General features: G+C 36.4%; 1 protein-coding gene across 1 annotated transcript; it reads right to left on the minus strand.

Moving 5' to 3' along the window:
- Positions 1-84: 84 nt before the first annotated feature.
- On the minus strand, positions 85-23,808 carry LOC141432506 (bilin-binding protein-like). Its single transcript, XM_074094096.1, has 4 exons — positions 23,633-23,808; positions 14,695-14,908; positions 3,326-3,427; positions 85-632 (listed from the first exon to the last, which is right to left on the minus strand). Exons 1-4 carry the CDS (start codon positions 23,738-23,740, stop codon positions 448-450), a joined length of 609 nt encoding a protein of 202 aa, XP_073950197.1. The 5' UTR covers positions 23,741-23,808; the 3' UTR covers positions 85-447.
- Between the last annotated feature and the right edge of the window lie 2,019 nt (positions 23,809-25,827).

A 25,827-nucleotide genomic window follows, 5' to 3' on the forward strand; every position in this document is an offset into this window, starting at 1 on the left:
ACTCGTTATGCTTTAGAAATAAACCATATTTAGAGGAGTGGAAATATAATATATAATGAGTTTCGACATAAATTAAAAAAAATCAACAGTTTTGGTGTTTATTTCGAAATGTTAAACATCAGAGAAACTGCTAATACATAAACAAATCTGAAAGACTAAAAGGTATCACGGACAGTCACAGATCTAAAAAGAGAAATAGTTGAAAATGACGAAGAACAAAAAAAAACAAAATCGTACTAAAAGTATCTATTACCTCTATTATAAGGAATCCTGGTCATAACATATGCCATCGTAATATTTAATATGGCAGCAAGATTTTTCCCAAAGCTACAAGACTTAACAGTAGATAATACAACCTATCGCCATATATTACATACAAAAGGGCTAAGATAAGAATACAGCTTGAGTATTGGTGCAGATTTGTGGAAGAAGGTAGACTAAGGATTATTAATGATGCTTCACAGCCTCAGTGAGGAGGCTCGTGCTGTTAAACTTGCATGCTTCTTCGGAGAAATCGGTGGGCACGAGTTTGGTGGCGTCAAGTTCTTTGGAGTGAGCCTTGATGTAGTTGTCGACGGCTGTTTTCGCCTCTCCTTCCAACGTCTTGCTTCGGGAGAGAATCCAGGCGAAATCTGGAAAAGATTTAAAGACGTTATTCTGATGTACACATTTCATCGTGTTGAGGGCACATGAGGCTCGTGACAAGGGCCGCTGACCACATAGAGGTTCGAAAGGAACTAGAAATGGCAATAAACCTCACACAATTTGGGAGACTACGTTCATTAGACTAAACTTTATTAAACATGCTGGAAAGATAGTTTAAAAAAAATATCTGAATTCATGCATCTTTTTGGAGCTGCAATTAGGCAAATGTATCCATGACGTATACCTATACCTACACGTATCTAGAACTTATCCCTTTTTACCTGACAGCGAAAATGATGATGATATCGTCTAAGTATAAAAAACATTACACGGTTGGACTTCCACATATGTTAATTAAAAATAACCTGTGCTCTAACATAAGTATTAATTTTCACATGCCCAATGCATAGAAAAGTGAATATATACGTAAACTTAGGGAATTGACTAAACGAACGAAGTACTGTTGATAGTTATTGTAAGTTGCTAACATTATCCATATTGTCATTAAATTTTCAACAGTCTCTACTAGGGGATTTCCCGAAACATCCGAATAACATTTAGGTATAGATAGTAACCAAAAACTGCATGACCGATTTCTGTTACCGTACTCGTAATCGTATCTTAATCGCAGACGTGCAGAGTTTATCGTGTAGAGTGTGATTTAATAATCACGCTCTGTAGTATTGCATAAGGTTATACTTATAAGTATGACTTGCTTCTAGATTTAGCCAAAACAACTAGTTGACTTTAAAATAACCCAACCTAAAAAATTGCATCGTCGTCCACCTTCATTTATGTATATAGCAAAATCTTTTGCATAGATACCTACCAATTTTCCATGGGTGCCAGAAAACGAGAAATTTTAGCTAAAATGAGGGTTTTTAAATGACTAATGGCCGTTGTTGCTACAAACTCAAACTCAAAATCTTCTAATATATAAAATTCTCGGGTCAAAAATGTTTGTGACCATAATCTCCTTCGAAACGGCTTGACCGATTTTTACGATTTTTTTTTGTGTATATTCGGTAGTTCTGAGAATAGGATGTAACAAACTATTTTTCATACTTCTACGTGGACAGAGTCGCGGGAAATCACCGCTAGTTATTTTGTAATTATTTAACTTGGGTTTCACATTGAGACCACAAGGTACTCCAGATCTTCCAAAATCCAGAAATTGAAGATTTTTCTCATAATACGTGGGTATTAAAAACTTTACTAAAATTTGTGCTAAATTATAGCTCTTTAGATATTGCACAAGTACTACGTCATTTTTTATGAACTTAGTATCAAATTTTTGAACTTTATACTTCCCCACCCTAGTCTAAACGAATTAAATAATAAATAAAATAAATAAATATCATGGGGCACTTGATACCAATTGACCTAGTCCCAAACTAAGCAAAGCTTGTACTATGGATACTAGGCGACGGATAAATATTCTTATATCGATAAATACATACTTAAATAGATATTAAACATCCAAGACCCGAGAACAAACATTCTAGTGCATGAAATAAAGGTAGTGGACTCCAACAGTAATTCCTCTGACAGAAAAAACTTTACTCGACTTAGCGGGTGCACTGCTGTGCCCCCCTTATTGTTTTTCATAAAATATATATATTTGATACCTCTTAACTCCGTCATATAAAAGCGGATTTTTTTTTTCATTTTGAGCATTATATGTATCGCCAGTTTGGTCCAACTAATTTAATTTAATTTAAGCTAAAAAAAAGTTAAATTAATTATCACTTATCTAGATTGATATTACGTCTGTAAAATTAATTCAAGATTTTCATTTGAAACAACATCTGAATTATCTGTTTTTTTTCGTTTGGGACATCCTTAACTAAATAAAATCGGAAACTTGATTTTCGGAATCCATTATTTATCTAACATAATCATTTCAACGAATGCAATAATATAATTAAAAGGTTTATGGCAATTTAAAACATTATCTGCGCTATTAATCGTGCACGTTGTCTAAATCCTTACGATCTAAAAGCAATATCGCTACTTCAGTTAATTAAATTTCTCAGAATTATTGTTTACAGGTTTATTAAAGATAATTATCTTTGATAAATTGGCGTCAACCACTTTTTGCGTGCGTCAAATAACTTATCTGAACTATACAGAGTGTAACATTTAGATCGGTCAGTATGGGAAAGTCTAATTCTACACAAAGATCTGTTCTTAGGAACCATGTCATAGATTTTTGTAACAAGAAAAACTGCAAACATAGATTAAAAAAAAACATTAGAACTCAGATCGGGCACTGAACCCGGTCGTTTTGTAAAATAAAATTTACATTATTGCTATTTGGATATCGGTAGTGTAGGTTAGAAGTATAAGTAACAAATAGTACTATGAAACACGATATCTAGAATGAATTAAATGCGTTGTATTTCATATTGTTCAATAATGTAAGTTTTCTTTTTCAAAACGTCCGGGTTCGAGTTTCATGGCATGCAGTTTTTCTTGTTACTAAAATCAATGGCTGGTTCCTAAGAACTGGTCTTCGTATGCCTTATAGTTCCAGACTTTCCCATACCTACTGACTGATCTAAATGTTACAACCTGTATAACTGTTAGGTTTTACTCCCGGTTTTCTCTATTTCGCTCTTGTTTCGAAAATTACGGATTCATACCTCGCGAGCGAGTAGATGCAAGTAACATAACTCACCTTGGTGGTTCTTGTTCTTTTCGTCGTACTTGCAGTTATAGGCTATCGCGTAGTGAGCGTAGTCTGTCACCAGAATAGTCAGGGGGGAATCCTTGGTGATATCTGTAACAACATAATGATATGTTACCAAATATATTCTGATCCATTGGCAAGTGAAACCCCAGGTTTGCCAGCGAGCCAAAGTATGTTCAATGTATTATAAAAAGAATATGATAGTAGATTGTACAACCAAGAGCATTAAACGAGCCATTTTACCCAAGACGTTCACAGCCACCCGAGCGTACGTCGAGGGGAGAATGGGTTTAATGCTCGAATGTACTCTGCTTTTCACTTAGATCGCGAGAAAATGAAATAGCAACAGTGGAAACAATTGTTCACTTTCTATGTACCTTTTTTTTTCAGGCATTATCCCACTAATATAATAAATGCGAAAGTTTATAAGTCTGTTTGTTTATTCGATTGATTATTTGTTTATTTGTAACTTCATCACGTCTAAGCCGCTGAACGATTTAGATGAAATTCGGTATAGAGATAGTTTGAGTTCCGGGGAAGGACATAGGATAGTTTTTATCCCGGAAAATTTCATAGTTCCAGCGGGATAGTGAAAACCGAATTCTACGCGGACGGAGTCTCGGGTAACGGCTAGTTATAACAATATATAATTATGTTTTTTTAGTTTAATTAATTTATTTTGATTGATTTGATTGATTTTTAGTTTTATATAAATTAAAAATTATTAAAAATATATATAGAAACTAGAGATGGGCCGAATGTGGTTTGAACCGAATACGAACTTCGGCCGAATATTCGGTAAAAATAAAAAAATCGCCCGATTATCGGCCGAACTTCGGTTTAATGACATGCCTCTAGTACATTTTAAATACGAGCAGATAGAAAGAAGATATTGTTAAAATTTCATTGTTGAAAACACCCTTTAATAATTAAATAATACAATATGTTTCTCATGTTTAGTTTGTGAAAATTGTGAACCATTTTAGTTAAATTTACGAATTTTAATCAAGGTGTTAATTTAAAAGAATAGGTACTAAATTTATTTCATTTTTGTCGAAATAGTACGAGTAGGTAGGTTCTTTTTTTCTAGTGCTGAATGCCGAAGTTCGGCTGAGGCTACCGAAATTCGGTTAAACCGAATTTAAACCGAATGTAAAACGATTTCGGCCCATCCCTACTTTTCACACTATCTTTGTAACGGTTAAACATACAAACCTCAAACAGGGAATGATAATAGAGGTAAGTACCTACATAAATATACTCTATATCAACAAATAATCTTAGTCTTTTTAATTCATACGTATTTATTTACCGAAAGAAGGTTGAAGCAGCATTTCCAGCACAGGTGCACGAGGATGTGTTGCCATGCGAGGAATATGTTTTTCATTAACCAATAGAAACGCTTCATTTACCTCGCCCCACTCCGCTCCAGAGATGTGGCTGTGCGAGGATGCGTAAATGAAGCGTTGCTATTGGTTAATGAAGAACACCACCAACCCAATTACTGAGACACACCTTTGGCCCCATCTGCACTTAACATCAGGGTATGATAGGGGTCAATCACGGTCAGTTTTATGTAAAAAATACATCCCTCGCAACACATCCTAGCACATTATTGGTTTCACAACGTTGCCTGCTTAAAATACGAGTTTTAAGAGTTCCGGAGCCAAAATGGCAAAAACGGAACCCCTATAGTTTCGCCATGTCTGTCTGTCTGTCTGTCCGTCCGTCCGCGACTTTGCTCAGGAACTATCAATGTTAGAAACCTGTAATTTTGCACGGATATATGTGTAAACTATGCTGACAAAATGGTACAATAAAAAATACAAAAAAAAAAATTTAGGGTAGGTACTTCCCATAGATGTAAAGTGGGGTGATTTTTTTTTCTCATTCAACCCTGTAGTGTGGGGTGTCGTTGGATAGGTCTTTTAAAACCATTAGGGGTTTGCTAACACAATTTTTCGATTCATTGATTTTTTTGCGAAATACACAACTTTAAAGTGCTGATTTTCATTAAAATCGAGCGTCTCTCCCTTCTAAAATCTAAACCGGTAGGTGGAAAAATTTAAAAAAAAATCAGGATGGTAGTAAGTATATCAAACTTCAAGGAAAACTATAACGGCTAAGTTTGCTTGAGAATTATTAGTAGTTTTACTCTTAAATAGCAGCCTAAAGTATAAACCTAAACTTGGAAGATTCCGTATAAAATATTTAATTATTTCGTAATGGCTATGGATCCCTATTTTGAGCGAGTCCGCGACGCTCTTGGCCGGTTTTTTAATTTTTTATCTCTCATGTGTAACGTCAATATCGCTCGTCAAGGTTGTGAATTTTACAAATAGGTACTTTTTAAGCTTTAATAATGACTATGAATTTATCTGGGGGCACGGTAGTGCCCCCGCCAAGTCGAGCAAAACAAAAACAAAGGCACAGCCGTACCTTACTTTTCTTGAAGCCATTCAGGCTATTTTCAATATAATATACCAGCACCAACATATCTCTTATAGACCACCTACTACTTAGACCAGTTGCTTTTTAGACCACTTGCTACTAAGACCAGTTGCCTTATAGACCACTTGCTACTTAGACCAGCTGCTTTTTAGACCACATGCTACATAGACCAGTTGCTTTTTAGACGAAGTGAGACTAACCCCATATCTGACACAGAAAAGCGTGCATAAATATCTGATCTGACTCAATTTCTAAGGCCAGTAAGATTTGTCAGATATTTTTGCACGTTCCGCTGTGACAAATATTAATGCATTCAAGGCCTAAAAGTTATTTAGGTACTAATTAACTGACCCGTTTGTGAAAGATATCGAAAACGAATACAAACACGATAAAATACCATAAATATACCGCAAAGGCAACGATGATATACCAAAAAAGGAAATATGGAGTTCATTATTCGCTTTGATTAACGTCTTTTTAATTTTGCGGACATGATAAGACTTTTATGCATAAATTGGTTGTAGGTTTTACCACAATCACAATTAAGAGTAGGTAATGTACAGTCGAGTCTTAACGCTTTATTACCTTGTCGCCTTCATTTTAAGTTTGAAGTTGTCAGAAGGCATAAAGTGACAAGGTAATAAAGTACAATAGTTATTTGTGTCACAAGGGAGCAAAATGGTGTATTTACGGCGAGGATGTACATTGAATCCAGAATGTAGCGAAGGATTCTGCAATAGAATTCAAGGTAATGTAATGAGGGATTCAAGTGGTAACGCCCAAGATGAAAATAATTTTGCTCCCGAGTGGCTCATACAACTTTTGCACACCGAGCTTTATGAAACTTGAAAAAAAATCTAAATATAATTAAAGAACAACTAGCATAGAAAATAGCGTAGCTTTACAATTATCAACTTCAAAAAATGGCATTTGCAATAAATAAAACACTTGGAAAAGCCTTGAATAGAAAAGTTGCACTTTGCTCCCATCTCGTCAGGGAGGAAAAGTTACTTTTCTGAAGGCGAGGTGTGAAATGTATTTTTTACCTCAACTGTACCATTGTCCTTTATTTATCATTAAAATATTGTTTTACTACAGTATGAAGTTTGATTCTAAGATTTTACCTGTGTCGTTTTACCCACCTCAGGATTTTTTATCAATCATTTTGCTTGTGAAATATAAGAATAAGAATAAGAATATAATTAATTCCTAGTCTAGTCAGTGTATAAATTCCTAATATATATTTTTTTCCTTCTATTTCTTTATTCGGTTTAAACGCAATTAAAGAATAATTATAGTTTGTTAAAGTTCATAGCAATATACAAATCTAAATAAATCTTACAATGCCTTTAAATTTGCTTATAGGTACATGATTGCTCAGGACCATTGCATAAGCCACTGATATTAGTCAGTATAGTCGTATAGTAGTAGTAGTATATTTATTATAAATTATGTTTTATACGGGTTTTTTTGAGTCGCAACTTTGATAACCTTTGAGGATAAACTGGAGTTCAGAATGTTTCATATCAGTCACTTACAAACTGTGTAGAAGCACAGAAGTGCTTTAAATTAATATTATCAATCTAAGTATCCCTTTGTCCATCAACAATGGTCAAAAAGCTGTTCTGTTTTGTTTTGTTATTCATCACGGTGGCGAATACTGCTGCAGTTACAAAATGCCAAGGTGGCGCAGAATGTATCACTCTGGAGAGTTGCACGGGACTCTACAGCACTTTAAATAATCAAGTAGTACCAGGCAGGAATACTCAAATTACAAAGTTGCTGAAATCCCTACACTGCGGCTTCGATTACTTCAAACCAATGATTTGCTGTCCACCAGAATTCAGATCAATACCAGTGGCGGAGTCCAGAGGCAATTTCCCGGAATACTAAAATACAGAACCCGACTGAGAATATCCTGCCTGATGGTCAAATCTGTGGCATCCGAACTCAGGACAGAACATTAGCAAAGCACCCTCGAACAGTGCTGTTGAGATACGAAAAGACCATAGGCTGGGGTTTTTTCTGTGGTGGCGTGCTTATATCCACTAAATCGTGCTGACCACTGCCAGTTGCATTATAGGGGAAAATTTGCCATCTACTTGGGTTCTTAGTCAACATTTCCACCACCATGGACTGCTATCGTTATGAATGCAATAACCCTTACCTAGATATGATCATCTAGAGAAAATAGTTATCCATGACAGCTACGTTCCAAGTAGTAAAAATCAATATTATGACATAGCCTTGCTAAGACTAGCGCAATACGTTCAGGTAACGGATTACATCAAACCAATTTGTCGACCAATGGCTGCTCGGACATCCACATTTGAAGATAACGTCGCAGAAGTGGCTGGTTGGGGCACAGTTAAACCGCATTATAATTCAAAAGTGAAGAAAATATCTGCCTTGCCTATCATTGGAGCAGCAGAATGTTCCAGTATTCTCGGACGAGATATCAAAGAGAACCAAATTTGTGCAGGGGTGGCGAGAGATTCTGACACTTGCGTTGGTGACCTTGGAGGTGCTCATATTCATATTCATTTATTGCGATCATGTTCATTTGTACAATTATTGTAGACCTTAAAGTTAACATGCGAGTAGGTACATGATACCCTGTTAGGGCACTGCAATGCTCTCATGGGCCATGTGTCAAATGAGAGCAACTGGCTATCTCTAGCTTTGCTTTCCTACAACCCACATCGTGTGGATCCCCGGAATATCTCAACGTCTACACACGAGTCGATGCCTACCATAACTGGATCGCTCAGAACATGGAACCTTAAGGGGACACCGAGATTCTAGCGCTAGTCTATTTTAGGTATTCTATGCACACGTGGTATAGGGGGGAAACGTTGCGGCTCAAAATAGGGGTAAGAACGCGCGCGTTTTTAGATATTTTCTTCGTATTACTAAAACAAATACATAATTTAAAAATGTAAGGTGTATACATACGCGATATAAAACTTCTAGGTTTTTTACAATTCAAAAACTCATGACCTGCCGCGCAATATTAACGCCGTACTAAAGGTTTATTTTGTTTTTTTTTTAGAGATGGGAGATACTTATTGTTTTTACAGTGTATCCATATCCATACTAATATGTATTATAAATGCGAAAGTGTGTGTGTTTGTGCGTCTTTCACGTCGAAACGGAGCGACGGATTTACGTGATTTTTGGCATGGAGATAGTTTATGGGCCAGAGAGTGACATATATAGCCTACCTTTTAACTCCCGACGCAAAAAGAGAGTTTTTATAAGTTTGACCGGCATGTGTTGTCTGTCTGTCCATCTGGCTGTGGCACCGTAGGTCTTAAACGGATGGACCGATTTGAATGCAGTTTTTTTTATTTGAAAGCGGGTTTTCTAGCAATGGTTCTTAGACATGTTTTACCAAAATCGGTTCAGCCTTTTTTGAGGTATTGAACTTTCAAGTGACAAATTCGGGGGTTTGTCAACTTATTGTTGGTTAGATTATTAAGAGTACAGTGTGTGTATTCTTTATAAAGTATCCCTCAAATATTTTACTTACGAGATTCAAAACTAAAACTTATGAAACAGTAGGTAAGGGATTAAATGAATGCAATAAATGCACTGGAAAATTGGCTCACACTCCTAACAGTCTTCTGACTTATTAAAATAGCTGATTTATTCTTAAATAATTAGTATATTTATTGTATTAATTATAGAAGTAGTCATTAAACCAATATATACTGAGCGGCAAAAAATCTGGCCCTCAAATGTATGCAGAATCGGTAATTTTGTATGAAGGGTGGGCCAAATTTTGTGCCGCTGATTATATATCCACACGTTAGGTACAACAAGTTAGGTATATGAGTACGAACACGATATTCGACTTTGTTCTAAAGAAATAAGTACAGTCGTAAAAAGAGTGGTCAATCAATTTTCATACAATTTCCTACCTATCAAATATGTTGCTAAAGTCGAACTTTCAAGTTGACAGAAATGTTTTATTGACATTATTGTTTGATGAAATGCAAGCGGTGACCAATTTTAGGTTAGTAGACCACAAATATGATGGCTGATGAGGCTGTTGATACAGATTGTGCAAAAATAAACTGGCAGAATTAAATTAATTAATAGCAAAACCTGCTACCAAAAAACTAATAATGAGTACTTATGATTGGAATTCCTTGTCGGGTATACTGCAGTACCGCGTTACTAGCATTTTCCATAAGGTATAATGTCAGTACTGTTAGTGCAGTGAAAATTATACCTTATGGAAAATGCTAGTTAACGTGGTATTGCAGTATCTCCGACGTAATATAATATGGCTAGTAAAAATAACGCAACAATGCACTGAGGGTTCCATATAATTTAATAGAACATTGTGTCTTGAGGGCGGTAAATAAGGAATTACGAACGAGAGTCTATTAGAAGCCCAAAGTCGAAGACCGAGGGCTTTAATGAGTCGATGTTCGTAATTCTAGTACCGCCCGTGTGACATACAATGTTTTTCATCACATTTGAGAGTAAAATTGTATGTTTGTAAAAGAAAAACTGATATTTTTTCAAAAATTGCCAATACCGCTGGCTACGCTCTTGGCAGCGCCTCCTACGCTCATGACAAGAAAATTAGTACGGGCAATGACTCATTTACCGACCACGACACTGTTTACGAGCAAGTGTGATGAAAAATTAAATGCATGTACAGTACGATTACTTGGAGTTGACACTTGACAGTTGGGCGTGCCTTCAGTCAATTTTGAACTTTGACGTCATAATAAAGCCATTTTTAGTATACCGCTACCCACGTTTACAGATTATGTAAAAACTGTTTTATTTGTATGACCTCAAAGTTGAAAATTGACTGAAGGCATGCCCATCTGTCAAGTGTTAACTCCAAGTATTTATTAAGCATTAAGTAACCGTATTTGGTTGACGTTACTGCTCTCACAATTTAAGTATTATTTTCATCTAAGATAACGAATAATAGCTTCCTGACCTGATAAGAAAAGGGGAACAGAAGGTGACCATGGATGGTGTTATGGCAGGTTTAACGTTGAACTATAAAGGTCTATATCAGAGCTAGCAACGTTGTCAACATCGTATCAGAAGGATTAAATAGATAACGTTATCCATTGCCAGCTCATGCGGTCGCACCTTCGTGTCAATATTTAAGAGTCCGTTTAGTTGTTTTATCGATTGGAACGTAATTATTGTAAGTAATGAATGAGCAATAAAAGAGCAATTCTTGTAGATACATGTCTTTCTGTGATCTCGAAAACAGCTCTATTATATCTATGGGAAAACAGGTGTTCTTAAGTTTTAGCCTTAGCTGATCTGGGTCGCCCTTGTCAGAATTAAAAATAGTTTTGTACTTTATCGTTTCACAGCCACGTAGGTACTACCGGCGGGACAAGATTGACATCATGTGTTAATGCTACAGAGTAAAAAAGTGATTGGCTACTTTTGATGATGACTGTACTCATATATTTAGCGTACTTGAATGATAGGTTTAAATGGATTTAATGACATGCTTTGATAAGGGGCTAAACTCAAATTTGAAAATTGAAGTTCGTATCGTTACCATCTCGCTCAATTCCGTATCAAATACCATGAGCGTGAGCAGGACGGCACAGTCAGAGTACTAGTATAAGGCAATGTGTGTAAAGACAGTGTAAAGTGTGTAATTATAAGTGTGGTATATATTTTTTTCTTTATTTTATTACTTTTTTCCTCTTAAGTATTATGCAATTTACCGTGAATAAATAAAAAATATAAAAACGGTTTTATCTTCTTATTGTTGCGAGATGTTCTTAGTTGAGAAATTAGTTGCGTTGGAACTAATGACTAAGCATAGCAGGGGATTTATTTTCTTATTATTAATGTATTAGAAAATAAATACAATAACTCAAGTAACTTAAAATAAAATAGGACTTGAAAATTCTCAGGTTGTCAGTATATTAATTAACACCTTGTACCTGGGTTATTATTTCGAGAGGTTCAATTGTGTTCAGACTCAAATTTACAGTTATAAAATTAGAAATATATCGTTTATTGTTTTTAAGTTGCTTAGGATATTATCACTGAAACTTGTGGTAAATACATTTTATTCTATTTTATCTTTTTTTCCACAATAACTTAAATTTTCTGCACAAAAGTCAGTTACGTGGTCAGGTTCGGATTATCCCTGATTACTTTGTAGTATTGTAAAAAATACAAGGTATAGAAAAACTTGCTGTTTAAAACATGGATTGAATGTTCATAATATGATATACCATGCATGCAAACATAAAAAATTAGGACATTGATAAGACTATTTTTTTCTACATTTCCCATTGTTCCAAAATACACCATCATTTTCGTAGCCACACTTATTAAGTATATTTTAAACAAAAAAAAGAGGTCAAACCTCCTGTAAATCCTTTTTTAACTATAAGCAACTTTGAAAATAAGACTGCGTCAATATAACGTATAATGTTTATCGCAAGTCATAATTATTTATCTATAATTAATGTAATAAAGGTTCAGTTAGATTTGCGTCAAAGATCGAGCGTCATTTTCGTTACGGTTGCGACTTGGTAAGTATTGGGTAAATAAATATAATGTTTTACTGGTGCTGTGTCATTTGCAGTTAAGTTATTCAATATTGATTTCATTTGCTTCAAATCTATAGGATATTTACTGCAGAGCCGCGAAAGTAAGAGCTTTTCAATTTCGTGGTCATCATTTTCGTGGTCCTATGGGCCACGAAAAATATTATTTTCCCTACAAGTAGAAAAAATACACAACACTTTTTATAGAATTTTCTGCTTTTTACAGTGTAATCGTTTATGCCGTTATTGATTTAATTGATTTAAACGAAGAATGGTTGACCGTCAACAACATTTGCTCCAGGTGTGGTTATAGGAATTATGACCAGTGCGACGCCAATTTTGTTAACTGGCGAGAGGTTCAAGAATTATTTTGCCCTGAATGTACGTGTGAAATGTATATATCTAAATATTAAAAGAAAACTTCGTCATTTAGAGGAGCATTTTGTTGTGTTGTTTCGTTGTAACATAATTTCGTTCTGGTTTACCGTAGACCTGCACGGGGGGAAGGTATTGAAAACTGTTTTGGTTTGTGAGTTGAAGTTATTAATCTTACTTTAATTAAGTAATTTCTAGATAGTATTTAAAAGGTTACAAAAATGACAATTTGAAGTCGTCATTTTCGTGGTCAAGTTTTAATTTTTTTTTATATAGATATCGATTGTCTATTTCTGTTGATACCTGATTAATTAAATAATGCTTATTCGTTTTCTCATTATGATCGGATTTTCATTCAAATAGTACAATTATAAGATTTTAAAATAAACAAAATGTTCTTTTTCGTGGTCTCGATGCTCATTTTCGTTACCGTTAAAATTGGATTTTTGCTTTTTTTAACCAAAATAAACTTTATCGATCTCTTATAATATAAAGCATATTATCGGTACATATCCTTATGTTCAAAATAAAACAGACCACATCAAAATGTGTGTTTTTATTTCTGTAACATTTATCTTACACCTCAAATAATTACCCACCTACTCGTAAATACATGCAGTTGATAGGTAATGCATCGCCTTGTGCTAATTAAATATAGAAAGTGCCCAATTCCGTTCTAATCCATCCAAAGCGTTGTGATAAGCGAAAAGATTATTCATTCGTTATAGATAGCACTGATAAATCTAACAAACAAACAGTCTACAATACTTAAATATGGTTTGATTAAAAAGCGCTATAGTTGATATCAGGAATTGCATAACAGTTTGAAGTCCACGTTTTCGAAACACACTTTTTGGGTGGATGCAAATGGATCCTTAGAAGCGAGTGACTGTAAAGCTGAATGTACAGTGGACTAATTTGTCTCCTTGACCACTATGGGACCTTATCTTAGTAAATAACTAGGTAGTCTGTTGCCCGCGACTCCGTCTGCGTTGAATTAGGTTATCGCTATCCCGAGATAAAAATTATCCTACTTGTGTCCTTTCCCGCGGCTCAAACTATCTGTATACCGTATTTCATCTAAATCGGTTCAGCGGTTAAGACCTGATGAGGTAACAAACAAACAAACAGACTTACATAATATTATTATGCTACTAATATTATATAACCTAGCAGTTATCCGCGACTCCGTCCGTATAGAATTCGTCTATTGCTATTCCACGGGAACTAACTATGCATTTTTCCGGGATAAAAACTATTCTATGTCCTTCGGGCCTCAAACTATATCTATAATGAACTTCATATAGATCTAGTTTAGACGTGATGAAGTAACAAACAAACAGACAGACAGACTTCGCATTTATAATATTAGTGGGATGCGAAAGTTTCTGAGTATGTGGTGTGTGTGTGTGTGTGTGTGTGTGTGTGTGTGTGTATGTTTGTTACTCCTTCACGCCAAAACGACTGGACGGATTTGAATGAAATTTGGTACGCAGATAGCTGGACATCTGGAATAACACAAAGGTTTCTTTGTATCCCGATATTCGCAAGGGATAAAATCTCGAAATTTCAACCGCGGGTATAAACATATCGAAAATACGAACTGAGACATGGATGCACAGAAAAACCAGAAAAAGAGACCAGCGCTGGGAATCGAACCCAGGTCCTCAGCATTCCGTGCTGCGTGCCATACCCCTACACTACCGCTGTACACTGTATTTTCGATATGGTTTTACGGGATGACCGTAAAAGTAACAAATTTGGAGTTGAAATAAAAAATACAAAAATTCAGCTGTTTTCACGTGATGCGCGGTCAAATAAACAGATAAACAGACAAAAAATCTAAAAACTGTTGGAACGTGTTCTGCTATCGATTCTAAGTGTCCCCAGCCAACTTTTTTTCGAATATCTTCCATTTGCAGACTTTCGACCCTCTTCAGGTTTATTATATGTATACACATAGATACTTACCACCAAACTTCAACGACACGACAAGCTTCCCAGCTTTATTGGCATCAGCTGCTAGCTTCGCCGTGCCCTCGATGTAAGTCTGCACTCCGTTGACTACGTGAGTGTTCTTGACCTTCATGACATCCCCTTCCAATTTGTACTCTGCCGAAGCGCATTTCCCGTTCTTCTCAGAAGCATACGGAAATTTGGAGATCTCGTACCATGTGCCTTGATACTGTAAATAAATAAACGATATGCATTGATAATATGATAAACTAATATTTATTCTCGAGTCTTGGGTGTTGAATATGTATTTTAGTTTTTAGGCTTCCGTAGTCAACTAGGAACCCTTATAGTTTTGCCATGTCCGTCCGTCTGTCTGTCAGTCTGTCTGTCATGAAGATAAAAATCAGTCACGCCGACAGTGGTAAAATTATAAAAAATAAAAATAAATCTTCCAGACGTAAAGTGGGGGTGATTTTTTTTTCTCGACTAACCCTATCGTGTGGAATATCTTTGGATAGGTCTTTTAAAACCATTGCGGGGTTACCAGGACGATTTTTTGATTCAGCTAGTGATCTGTTTGCGAAATATTCAACTTTAAAATGCAAATTTTCATTAAAATTATGATAGTAAGTACTTATATCAAATTTACAAGAAAAGTTATAACTTTCTAAGATTGCTTAAGAATTATTAGTAGTTTAAGAATAAATAACAGCCTAAGTAATACACAATACGAAACCCTATCTTGGACGTATCCGACACGCTCTTGGCCGGTTTTTTTTTAACCTGAATATCCTAATAGTGTTTTCACTATAACAGCTTCACCCTGATTGTGAAGGGCTTGTATTTCAGTATGTGTCTATATATATATTTATGTTTATTCATTGTCTAGTACAGTCACGAGCACCAATATCTGACACAACAAAGCGTGCATAAATATCTGAGACGAGGCTGTTTCCAGGGCGTAGGACGTGTCAAAATAATTTTGCACGCTCCGCTTTGGCAGATTAATGCAGGTGACTGTACCGATAATACAAGCTTTGCTTATTCTGAGACTAAGGGACTGTTTCACCATCCATTTATTAGCGTTAACTGGCGGTTAGGTGTGATGCCGTCTCTATTTGTTTTGTATGAATAGACGGAGACGGCATCACATTTAACCGTCGGTTAACGCTAATGGATGGTGAAGCAGCCCCTAAGTAAATTAGTGTCATTTAAGTGTTCGCTAGATATTTATTTTTACAGTACAATACAATACAATACAATAACTCTTTATTGCACACCAACACATTGTAAGCAGTACAGAAAAACAGGTATATACACGAAGAGACTTTCTGAGGTAAGCAATAGGCGGCCTATTTATTTATTTATATATTTTTAACCGACGGCGCGCAAACGTGGTCACTTACAGAAGCTCAAAAGTCCAAACTCAAGGTTTGCCAGCGGACAATGGAGCGTAGCGTTCTTGGTGTCCGAAGAACGGACCGGATTAAAAACACTGAGCTGCGCTCAAAGACTCGAATTGCTGACGTGGGCTTAAAGACGGCCATGTTGAAGTAGGACTTTTTTTTTTTTTTTCGAGGGAGGTGGAGAATGCTCATGGAATACTGCCGAGCCGGCCTCGGCAGCATGCCCGACTCATCTGGGAATTGCTCACCAGACGCCTACGGACTAAACTCCACCCCCTGTGGAGTGTTGTACTCCAGACGCTCCGTGCTTACGGTATACACTTTGCGTCTGGGTGATTTTTTGTATAGTGGTGTTATGTGTGTAATTTGAGGTGAGTTATTGTTTGTTTAGAGTTGTTGAAGTAGGACTGGACTGGACATGTCTATCGAATGAACCCAGAACTTGGGCCAAAATTGTTACGGAATAGGGTCCCTAGTGACGGATACCGTAATAGAGGCAGACCGAAGAGGAGATGGAGGGACGACTTAGATGCCTATAGTGTGGGATGGCGGGAGCTCGCCTTCGATAGGCTGGAGTGGAGCAAGAGAGGAGAGGCCTTTGCCCAGCAGTGGGACACAAAAATAGGCTAGCTAAAAAAAAATTTTTTTTTATAACTAACTTTAATAGACTTGTTATCAGTAAGAAAATTCTATCAGTTACAATTCATGATAACTAATGGTTCTCGATACCGGCACATCATTATCTAAATGAATGATAAAAACATTCTAGTCGCCTTGAGCTATAGTTTTAAACAACAAAAAGTAATTTGTAGTAAAAAGGCGTAAAAAAAACTTGATCTATCAATGGAGTTGTTAGTTCGATCCGCGAATCCTTCACGCTTGGCCGGTTCAGTTGATGACTCATTCCATTTATTCCATTCATTAAATTGATCGGTTCATTTGCTGTTAAAGGTAATTGTACACCGGAACGGCGGTTAAGGTTTGTTAGGAAAACTACCGCTTTAAATGCAGAGGAAAATTACTGCAATTGATTAAATAGGTTCCGATCTAACTTTAGAAGCTTCTGGATGACAATCAGTTTGTTGTTTAGGTATTTTGGATATTTTTGTTTTACACCCATACTATATACTCTGTTTATTAAACCAAGTTCGTAGACCAAGATGCTAAATTGACAGCATGAAATGTCAATGTAAAAATATGTGAAAAGCATAATACGAATAGGCTGCTCTCTGATTTCGGTTTACGACATACGAGTAAATGCAAATAAATAATCGGTAAGAAATAAAATTTTATTGAAACAAAAATAAAATTAAAGCATTTTAGACATTCGCATATTCTACTTTCCATACGCTTTGAGCTTTTAGGCAGAACTTGCTTAGAATCAAAATTAAATTTAAACATCAACATTTACAAAAAGTACGAAATATCTCATAAATAAACGGTTGCATTTTCATAAGACCTATTTTACCTTTTTTAGAATGTCTTAATAAGTGTCACAGATCCGTTCATAATTTTACATTTTATACGTATTATAACATAGCTACTTCGGTAATAGTTTCGGTAAACTATTCGATGATTACCGGTTGTAGCACTTCACTATTTATGAGATGTAAATAACTAATATTTAAAGAACATACGACCCAGTCCCCCCCCCCTTGCAAGAAAAAAGAAATAACCTAACCAACAAAAAGTTGGAAAACCCCGACTTTGCCACTTCAAAGTTCAATATCTCGAAAACGGCTAAACCGATTTTGATGAAACATATCTAAGAACCATTGCTAGAAAACCTGCTTTCAGATTAAAAAAAACGCATTCAGATCAGTCCACCCGTTTAAGAGCTACGGTGCCACAGACACACACATAGCGGTCAAAGTTATAACAGCCCTGTTTTTGCGTTGGGGGTCAAAAACAGGCAACACATGAAACGTCATTTTAGTATCTTGGTTTAAAAACAGAGTATAAAGCCGACAATGGGCATGCTATTCACTTGATGGTAAGTAATCTCTCTAGCCCTTGGACTCCTAAAGCACCATTGGACCTTGCAAAAAAACGATACACTTATAGGCACTTATGTCGTAGCATGATCGAAAAACTCAATTTTGACGGTGGGACCTGGCCTATACTACGAAGTGCAAAATTCGAAGTTCGTATTAACCTGCTCCTCCGTATATTGCTGACGCTAATATTACATATTTAATACGAGAGTGCTGAGAGTGATACGTTAGCTGGACAGAACGGAAAACCAACGAAGAAGTTCTTACCATAGTCTTAGCCATAGAAAAAAGAATGTTACGGGAGACACGACAACTTCTTTCTTAACCTACTGGAAGGCAACATAGAAGGAAAACGAGGTAGAGGAAGACCAAGATTAATCTATTTTGACCAGATGAAGGAGAAAATGGGTTCCGAAGACCAAAGAACATATTTTATTTAAAAACAATACACTAAGCGGATTGTAGGTTCAAATCCAGGCTGACACCTTTGAGGTTTTCGGAATTACATTTGAAATTTACCTTTTTTATATCTGCTGGAAGGAAAAATACAAAGAAAACGAGGCAGAGGAAGGCCAACCAACATTGACCTATTTAGATTAGACCAGGTGAAGGAGAAAATGGGTGCCGTGTCAGGAAATCAAACAGATGGCCAAAGACCAAGCGAAGTGGCGATTACTCCACCGACAAGAGCATAGCTCTTAAATTTAAAAAGAAGAAGAATACGAGAGTGTGAGTGGGACGGTACGAAACGAACTTCGATTTTCGAATTACGTAGTAGCCCCACAGAGTGGTCGCTTGAAGCTTTATCGAGGTGATGTTGAGCTGCTTTTACGTCCCATACTAGAATATTTTAAGGTTCATTATATGTATACTTTTACATTTTATGTTATCTTAAATTTACCATCAGGAACCCACCTGCTCGTTTGAAGTTTAAAAGAAAAAAAAAAAAAACATTCCATTGTATAACTACAAAATTTTCCAGCGGAAATTTATCGAGTTTTTTTTGCTCGCTGCTCTACAGTCGACAGTATTACTTCACTGAGTAAAGCTCATGGCCAATTCACACTTGGCCACACCACTTCATAAGTTTGACGGAGTTTATTTACTTTTACATGACGTAACTTAGTGACTAATAGATAAGTATAGATTGTTGTTATATACCTACTATTCAAATGGCATAATACATAGATTATCGTCCAAGGCCTTTACATTCATGACAGATGATAGAAGCATTGTACCTGCAGCACTTTCTCTAGTGGCTGAACAAACCTACAAGAGAACCTGTATGTGCCGACCGCACAAGGGCATGTGCATAAGGCAGCAGAATTAGGTATATGTAGTTAGGTAAACATGTACTTTGTTTTTTTTTCTGTAAAAGTTTTTTGGTAACAAATATTTTAATTTTCGATAAGCTCACACATTGACTACCTATTGTAATTATTGTCACACCGGGACTTAATGAAGACTTTTATATTGCTAAATTTACCTTGATATTCTATTTTGTAACTCTTTATTGTACATAAATACATGAAATTAATTGGTTACAAGAGAATAAGATGTATAAAGGCCACATTGCAACGGCAGTGGCCATGTAGACTATTTGTATTTTTAATGGTATTATTTTTTTAAAAGAGTAATTTTATTGTATTTATAATCATTTGGCTTAAAAAAGTAAATTTTACAACATACATATCAAATGAAAATAAATAAATTATTTTTTTACTTAAATAACCTATAATTTGTATTAAAAATCTATACATAGCAAAAATAAAAAATAAAAAAATGCTATCGGATGATCAATTTAAAGTTAAGTACACAAAACGAAGCCTTCGAGTAAGTATATATTTTTTTATCAAATAGCTGGCAAACGAGCATGCGGGTCACCTGAAGGTAAGCGCGATCACCGCCATCCATGGACACCTACAGCATAATTAGGACTGCGGGTGCGTTGCCGGCCTAAAGGGGAGGGGGATAAAGGACGAGGGAAAGGGGTGGGAAGTAGAAGGGGGGAGGGGAGTTGGGCCTCTGGATCTCCCACTCACCGTACGAAATACAGTAGCAAAACTACTTTCACGCCGGTATTCTGTGGGAGTGTGGCACTAACCCGGTCGAGCCGGCCATTCGTACTGCAGCCAGCAAGTGGTTACAGTGAGGCTCAGTAGGGTGAAGTGAATAGTGCATGTAGGGACGGTTAAATGTGATGCCGTCTCCGTCTATTCGAACAAAACAAATAGAGACGGCATCACACCTAACCGCCAGTTAACACTAATCAATGGATGGTGAAGCAGCCCCTTATAGTTGTTAAATGTCTTACACCTTATTTTATTTAGTTTGTTTTGCTATCTTTAATAATTACATTCTTCGGAAACAATGTACTAATATCCAAAAATAAATTGCCACACCTAGCTGATAAACATTTCAATGTGATATAGCTCACACAGTAATTTATCAGAACTTTGATTACAAAAAAATAAGAAGTACCGGTTACCCGCGACATCACCCACGTTTATATCATTAAATCTGACATTTGAATTAAATTTCCGGTTTTTTTCAAAAAATAATTGCCTAAAAAACTAAAAAAAAAATTAACGGTTTATTTCAATAAAAAATAAGAATATTAATTAACTTGCTTAACCTTAGCTTCTAATCTAAAATTAAAAAGATTTTTTCAGTTAAGGAGTCTCTAAAATGTGTTTGTACAATGTGATCACTGCTGCGCAGTTCAATGTGAGCACACGTGCATGCGTTTATTTCCAAAAATTACACCGTAGACTTCATTAACGTTGCAGGTGGTAGGACCTAGTGCAAGGTCCGCCCGGATTGCTACCACCATCTTGCTCGCTAATCCTGCCGTGAAGCAACAGTGCTTGCACTGTTGTTTCAGCGTGGAGAGTAAGAGCCGGTGAAATTACTGGCACTTGAGGTATCCCGTCTTAGGCCTCTAGATTGGCAACGAATCTGCAATACCCCTGGTGTTGCAGATGTTTATGGGCGGTGGTGATCTCTTACCATCAGGAGACCCACTTGCTTGTTTGCCATCCAATTGAATAAAAATAATGATAATAAAGAACACCCGTGCCAATTCATCCGTCCGTCTCAAAACCTATCGATTGATATTTCAAGATTTCGTCTCCGGTTCCGAAAGAAATGTGCGATAAAAAGTAGCCTATGTGTTATTCCAATTAGTGATGTGCCAACTCGGGAAACACAAAACTCGATTTAACTCGAGTTAAAATTCACGTAACTCGGGTTGAACTCGAGTTACATAACTCAAGTAATTGGATGAAACAGAGATTTTTCAAAGTTTTTACCAATTTATTCCCTCACATTCGCACTAAACTAATAGTTAAAAAAATTTAGCAGACCAACAAATGATATTTTTATGATTCAATTCTTTAATTTTTTATATTATTTATTTATAATGTATTGGGAGAGTTATACTAACTAAAGTAAAAAAGTAAATTATTTAAACTCGAGTTGGAGAGAATCCAACTCGAATTGATTCCAGTTAAGCCTAACTCAGTTAATAACTCGAGTCGACCATCACTAATTCCAATAAATAAATATATAAGTAGGTAGCCTATATACCTCATTGAAATGTTTTAGGAAGCAAAGAGTAACAAATACACGCACAAGTATTCGCAGTCATAAACTTTCGCATTTACTATTTTAATAGGATATAAGTAGAGTGATTTCCGAATATTGATAATGATAAACGTGTGTACTCTTATTCTTAGAACCTGAGGATTGTCTGACGCCACAGAATTGATAAGAAAAGGATTCAAAATGGTATGCTAGCTAAAACTGCTGCTACCTGGATAAAAAGAAAAAAATATATTTTTCCAGCTCAATAACAATAACAAAGTGCCGCTCTAGTTAATTGCTAATATCCTAAGTCCTAACTAACTAAGAAAAGTAAAAAAAAAACCGATATTGTCATTGCCATCTGAGACCCACGATGCCACACAGACAGACAGAAATTGGTGTCAAACTTAAGATCTTTTCCTTTGCGTCCGGAGTAAAAAAAAAAACATTGTAAATATTCCAAATTTTGATAGACATAGGTACCTAATTTAATTACTCATAGAATGCACATAAAGTAATTCATGATATATACTCGTACTGATCTGACTGGGCAGTCAAACTTAATTGACTGTTTATTTCTTTTAAGTAATAGAAAATCTAGTTTTATGACTTGCTAAATGTGACTGATGTTGGCCAAATAAATGAATATGAATATGAATTTTCACTTCATTAAAAATTAATTTGATTTTCAGACCTCTTTGGTACTAGTCGCGATTTGGATTTGTTTTGTTTACTACATTGATAAGTTACTAAAAATATCAACATGCAACACAGAATCCTATCTTATAACCTTTTCACTATCTATTTTTGATAACTAGAAGGACTGCAGAGATAAAATAGGTAATCGAAGAAATCGATTTATAGTTATCTAACAAAAACAGCAATATGTTACTACAATAACATCGAGAAAACAGTAGTAATTTGAACGGTAGCAATTTCTAGTTCATTTTTAGTAGGTAACTAGTCAGTTCCCTACTCATTCTGAGAAGAAGCCTGTGCCCAGCATTATAGGCTGACATAATATATATTTCATCATCCCATCATCCCAGCCTATATACGTCCCACTGCTGGGCACAGGCCTCCTCTCAGAACAAGAGGACTTGGGCCATAGTTCCCACGCGGGCCCAGTGCGGATTGGGAACTTCGCATGTACCATTGAATCGCTTCGCAGGTTTGTGCAGGTTTCCTCACGATGTTTTCCTGCACCGCAAAGCTCGTGGTAAATTTCAAATGTAATTCCGCACATGAATTTCGAAAAACTCAGAGGTGCGAGCCGGGGTTCGAACCCACGACCCTCTGCTTGAGAGGCGATAGGTCAAACCACTAGGCCACCACGGCTCCCAGATAGTTTATGGGCCAGAGAGTGACATAGGCTACTTTTTATCCCGAAAAAATGTACAGTTCCCGAGGGACGGGAGCGGGCGATAACCGAATTATATGCGGGCGAAGCCGCGTGCAAAAGCTAGTACATACATATTTCCATAACTACGACTACCTAGGTACTTAACATTCATCATCATCATCATCAGCCAGAAAACGTCCACTGCTGAACATAGGCCTCTCCCTTAGAACGCCACAACGAACGACAAGTCGCCACATGCATCCACCGGTCGCCTGCAATTCTCACAATGTCGTCAGTCCACCTAGTGGGACACCTGCCAACGCTTTGTCTTCCTTCAATGGTTATCTGTTCTTCGAGCGATGTGGCCCGCCCATTGCCACTTTAACTTGCATAACTTTACAGCTATGTGGATGACTTTAGTTCTTCGTCGAATTTCCGTATTCCGGATTCTATCGTGCAAAGAAACTTAACAATAATTTGCCTTTATCTTCCTCTCTCTTTAACTCTGCCAGGATAAAACATACATTTTACTATGAAGTTTCTTTTCCTTCTCTATGTATTTTATTCTGTGTATCGAATAGTAAATAAATGTGTCCCTCTCTCTCTTTAGTAAAAATTACACTTACCGCAGTCAAGTTGAAATTCTCCACCGGCTTCAGTTCAGGGCATTTGTTTTCGTGTATCACGTTTCCAGTCGCCACCGCCGCCAGTGCCAGAATCACGAGTCGCAGCATGTTTAACTGTATGTTTGCAAATTAAGTCCCAGCCAACTGTCGCCTGCAAGTTCCAGCAAAATACTAACTATTTGGGACGCAAACGCATCCTTTTATACACTCTGCCAGAGGTCATGGGCATGATTCGATATTTCGACGAGATTATTTAATTGAGAAAATGCGGCTGCAGAGGTCGTCGCGGGCGCTGGGTTCGAGAAGCTTCTGTATGTTTCCATGGTAACACTGTTTAGCAGCAATATACAAATGAGTGTGTGTGCGTATGGTTAAGTATGTGAGCAATCTGATGAGTGAAATATGTTGGGGGCGGTGTTAAAATAGATGCATGACGTTAGTAGGCAATTTAAGAATGAAAAATAGCATACACCGACCCCTTATAGTTTCATCATGGCTGTCTTTTGTCTTAGTACTACTAATCAGTAATTTGGCATGGGTAATAGGTAGATTTATCTACTTAGATACAAAATTAGTGTAAAAAGTCTTGAACTCCTGGCTGACTCGCTCACAACGTCCAGCCCAAATCCTTGGATCTACAAAACAGATCTTTTACGTAGATAGAAGTTTATTTTATTACGAAGACGCAATATGGACATATTTTGAGGAACTTCCACTCAGTGGCGTAGCGTTGAAGGGGAGGCGGCAAATTCAATAACAAATAATACTGAATAATATCTAGATAATAATATTATACGAGTATTTCACAGTTTTGTCGCACCTATGATTCGGACCGATTAGACAGCACGAAATTTTCCATTACTTATAGGTTCTGTGATGAAATCGGGGAATCCTCATTTTATAATTGAACGGTACAATAATGACATCTTGTATACTAAAGTTTTTTAAATCCTAAACAAGAGGGCGGCAAAATTTACTTCCGCCCTGGGCGGCGGATAGCCACGCAACGCCACTGCCTCCACTGGTTAAAAAGTTCTGCCACAGGGAGAAGTTACAGGATGATTATAAGGAGATTATAAATAAACAAAAATATATGCATAATTGTTGAATTTATTCTTTTCTATCTACTATTTTCCTCGCTGTAGTAAGGTTAATAAGATGTGTTTTGTCATTTAGCTCTGCTGTAAAGTTATTTTTCATCTCTTTTACGACTACGCGACTACGATCGGGATCTTAGAATCCTTCGTTTGCTCGGATTTTAATGTAACGCTGGCGGGCGTTTATTCAAGCGTTTCAAACGTCTCATTTTTCTGGACACTCTTCTGTAAAAATGGCCAAATATTCTGATACAGTTTTTAGTTATCTGGTAGAAATACAGGAACACTTACAAATAATCGTAAAAATGACATCAAAATCTACAGCCAATTCGTAAAAAATGTGACCAGATGAATGAGGCAATTAAAACGCTCGAATAAACGCCCTGGCGTCAAATACTTAGTAACTTAGCAGCCTAGCATACATACTTTTTATTTTATCTTCACATACCACTGTGTCGGCGTAATTGTTAAGTAGGTATTCATGCCCTTAGGCTTAGGCGGACGGACGGAAGGCTTAAATAGATGGACGCAAATGGCGAAACCATTATTGGTCTGTTTTTACCAGGCCGACCGTGATATATTTCAATAGTTGGTAATGGTATCAAATGACCTAAAAATGTCACAAAAAGAACATGATTTCAATGATGATCTGATGATGTAGAACTAATCGTCAATGCAGCGTTATTAGAGCAAGAAGCTTTAGTGAATGAAACTAATTCGCTTTAATAAATGACTGCTTATTCTGTTTTTGATACAAGTGCATAAGTACATTGTTAGAGCAAAGGTCATTGCATCGTCAATATATTGATTCCCAACAGAAACATGCTGCAAAAAACATGCCAAGAAAACGCTTAATTTTAACTAAAATCTCTACAGGAGTGTGGCTTCAGATACCATCCGGCGATCTGAAAATCTTTAACGTTTACTTTAACTTTCACTGTTACTCGTAAAAAAAATGTAATCCTCGTTGAATTTCTTGCCAGGTCCTTCTCTACAGAAGTATTTCATCATCATCATCATTCCAGCCTATATACGTCCCACTGCTGGGCAGAGGCCTCCTCTCAGAACAAGAGGGCTTGGGCCATAAGTTCCCACGCG

Source organism: Choristoneura fumiferana, chromosome 11 (assembly GCF_025370935.1).
Source record: "Choristoneura fumiferana chromosome 11, NRCan_CFum_1, whole genome shotgun sequence".
Taxonomy (NCBI): domain Eukaryota; kingdom Metazoa; phylum Arthropoda; class Insecta; order Lepidoptera; family Tortricidae; genus Choristoneura; species Choristoneura fumiferana.

Coding starts and splice junctions, on each gene's coding strand:
- LOC141432506 (XM_074094096.1), bottom strand. CDS start 23,740: ATGCTGCGACTCGTGATTCTGGCACTGGCGGCGGTGGCGACTGGAAAC. Junction 3,428..14,694: donor CGTGTCGTTGAAGTTTGGTG/GTAAGTATCTAT, acceptor ATGTTGTTACAG/ATATCACCAAGGATTCCCCC. Junction 633..3,325: donor AAAGAACAAGAACCACCAAG/GTGAGTTATGTT, acceptor AATCTTTTCCAG/ATTTCGCCTGGATTCTCTCC.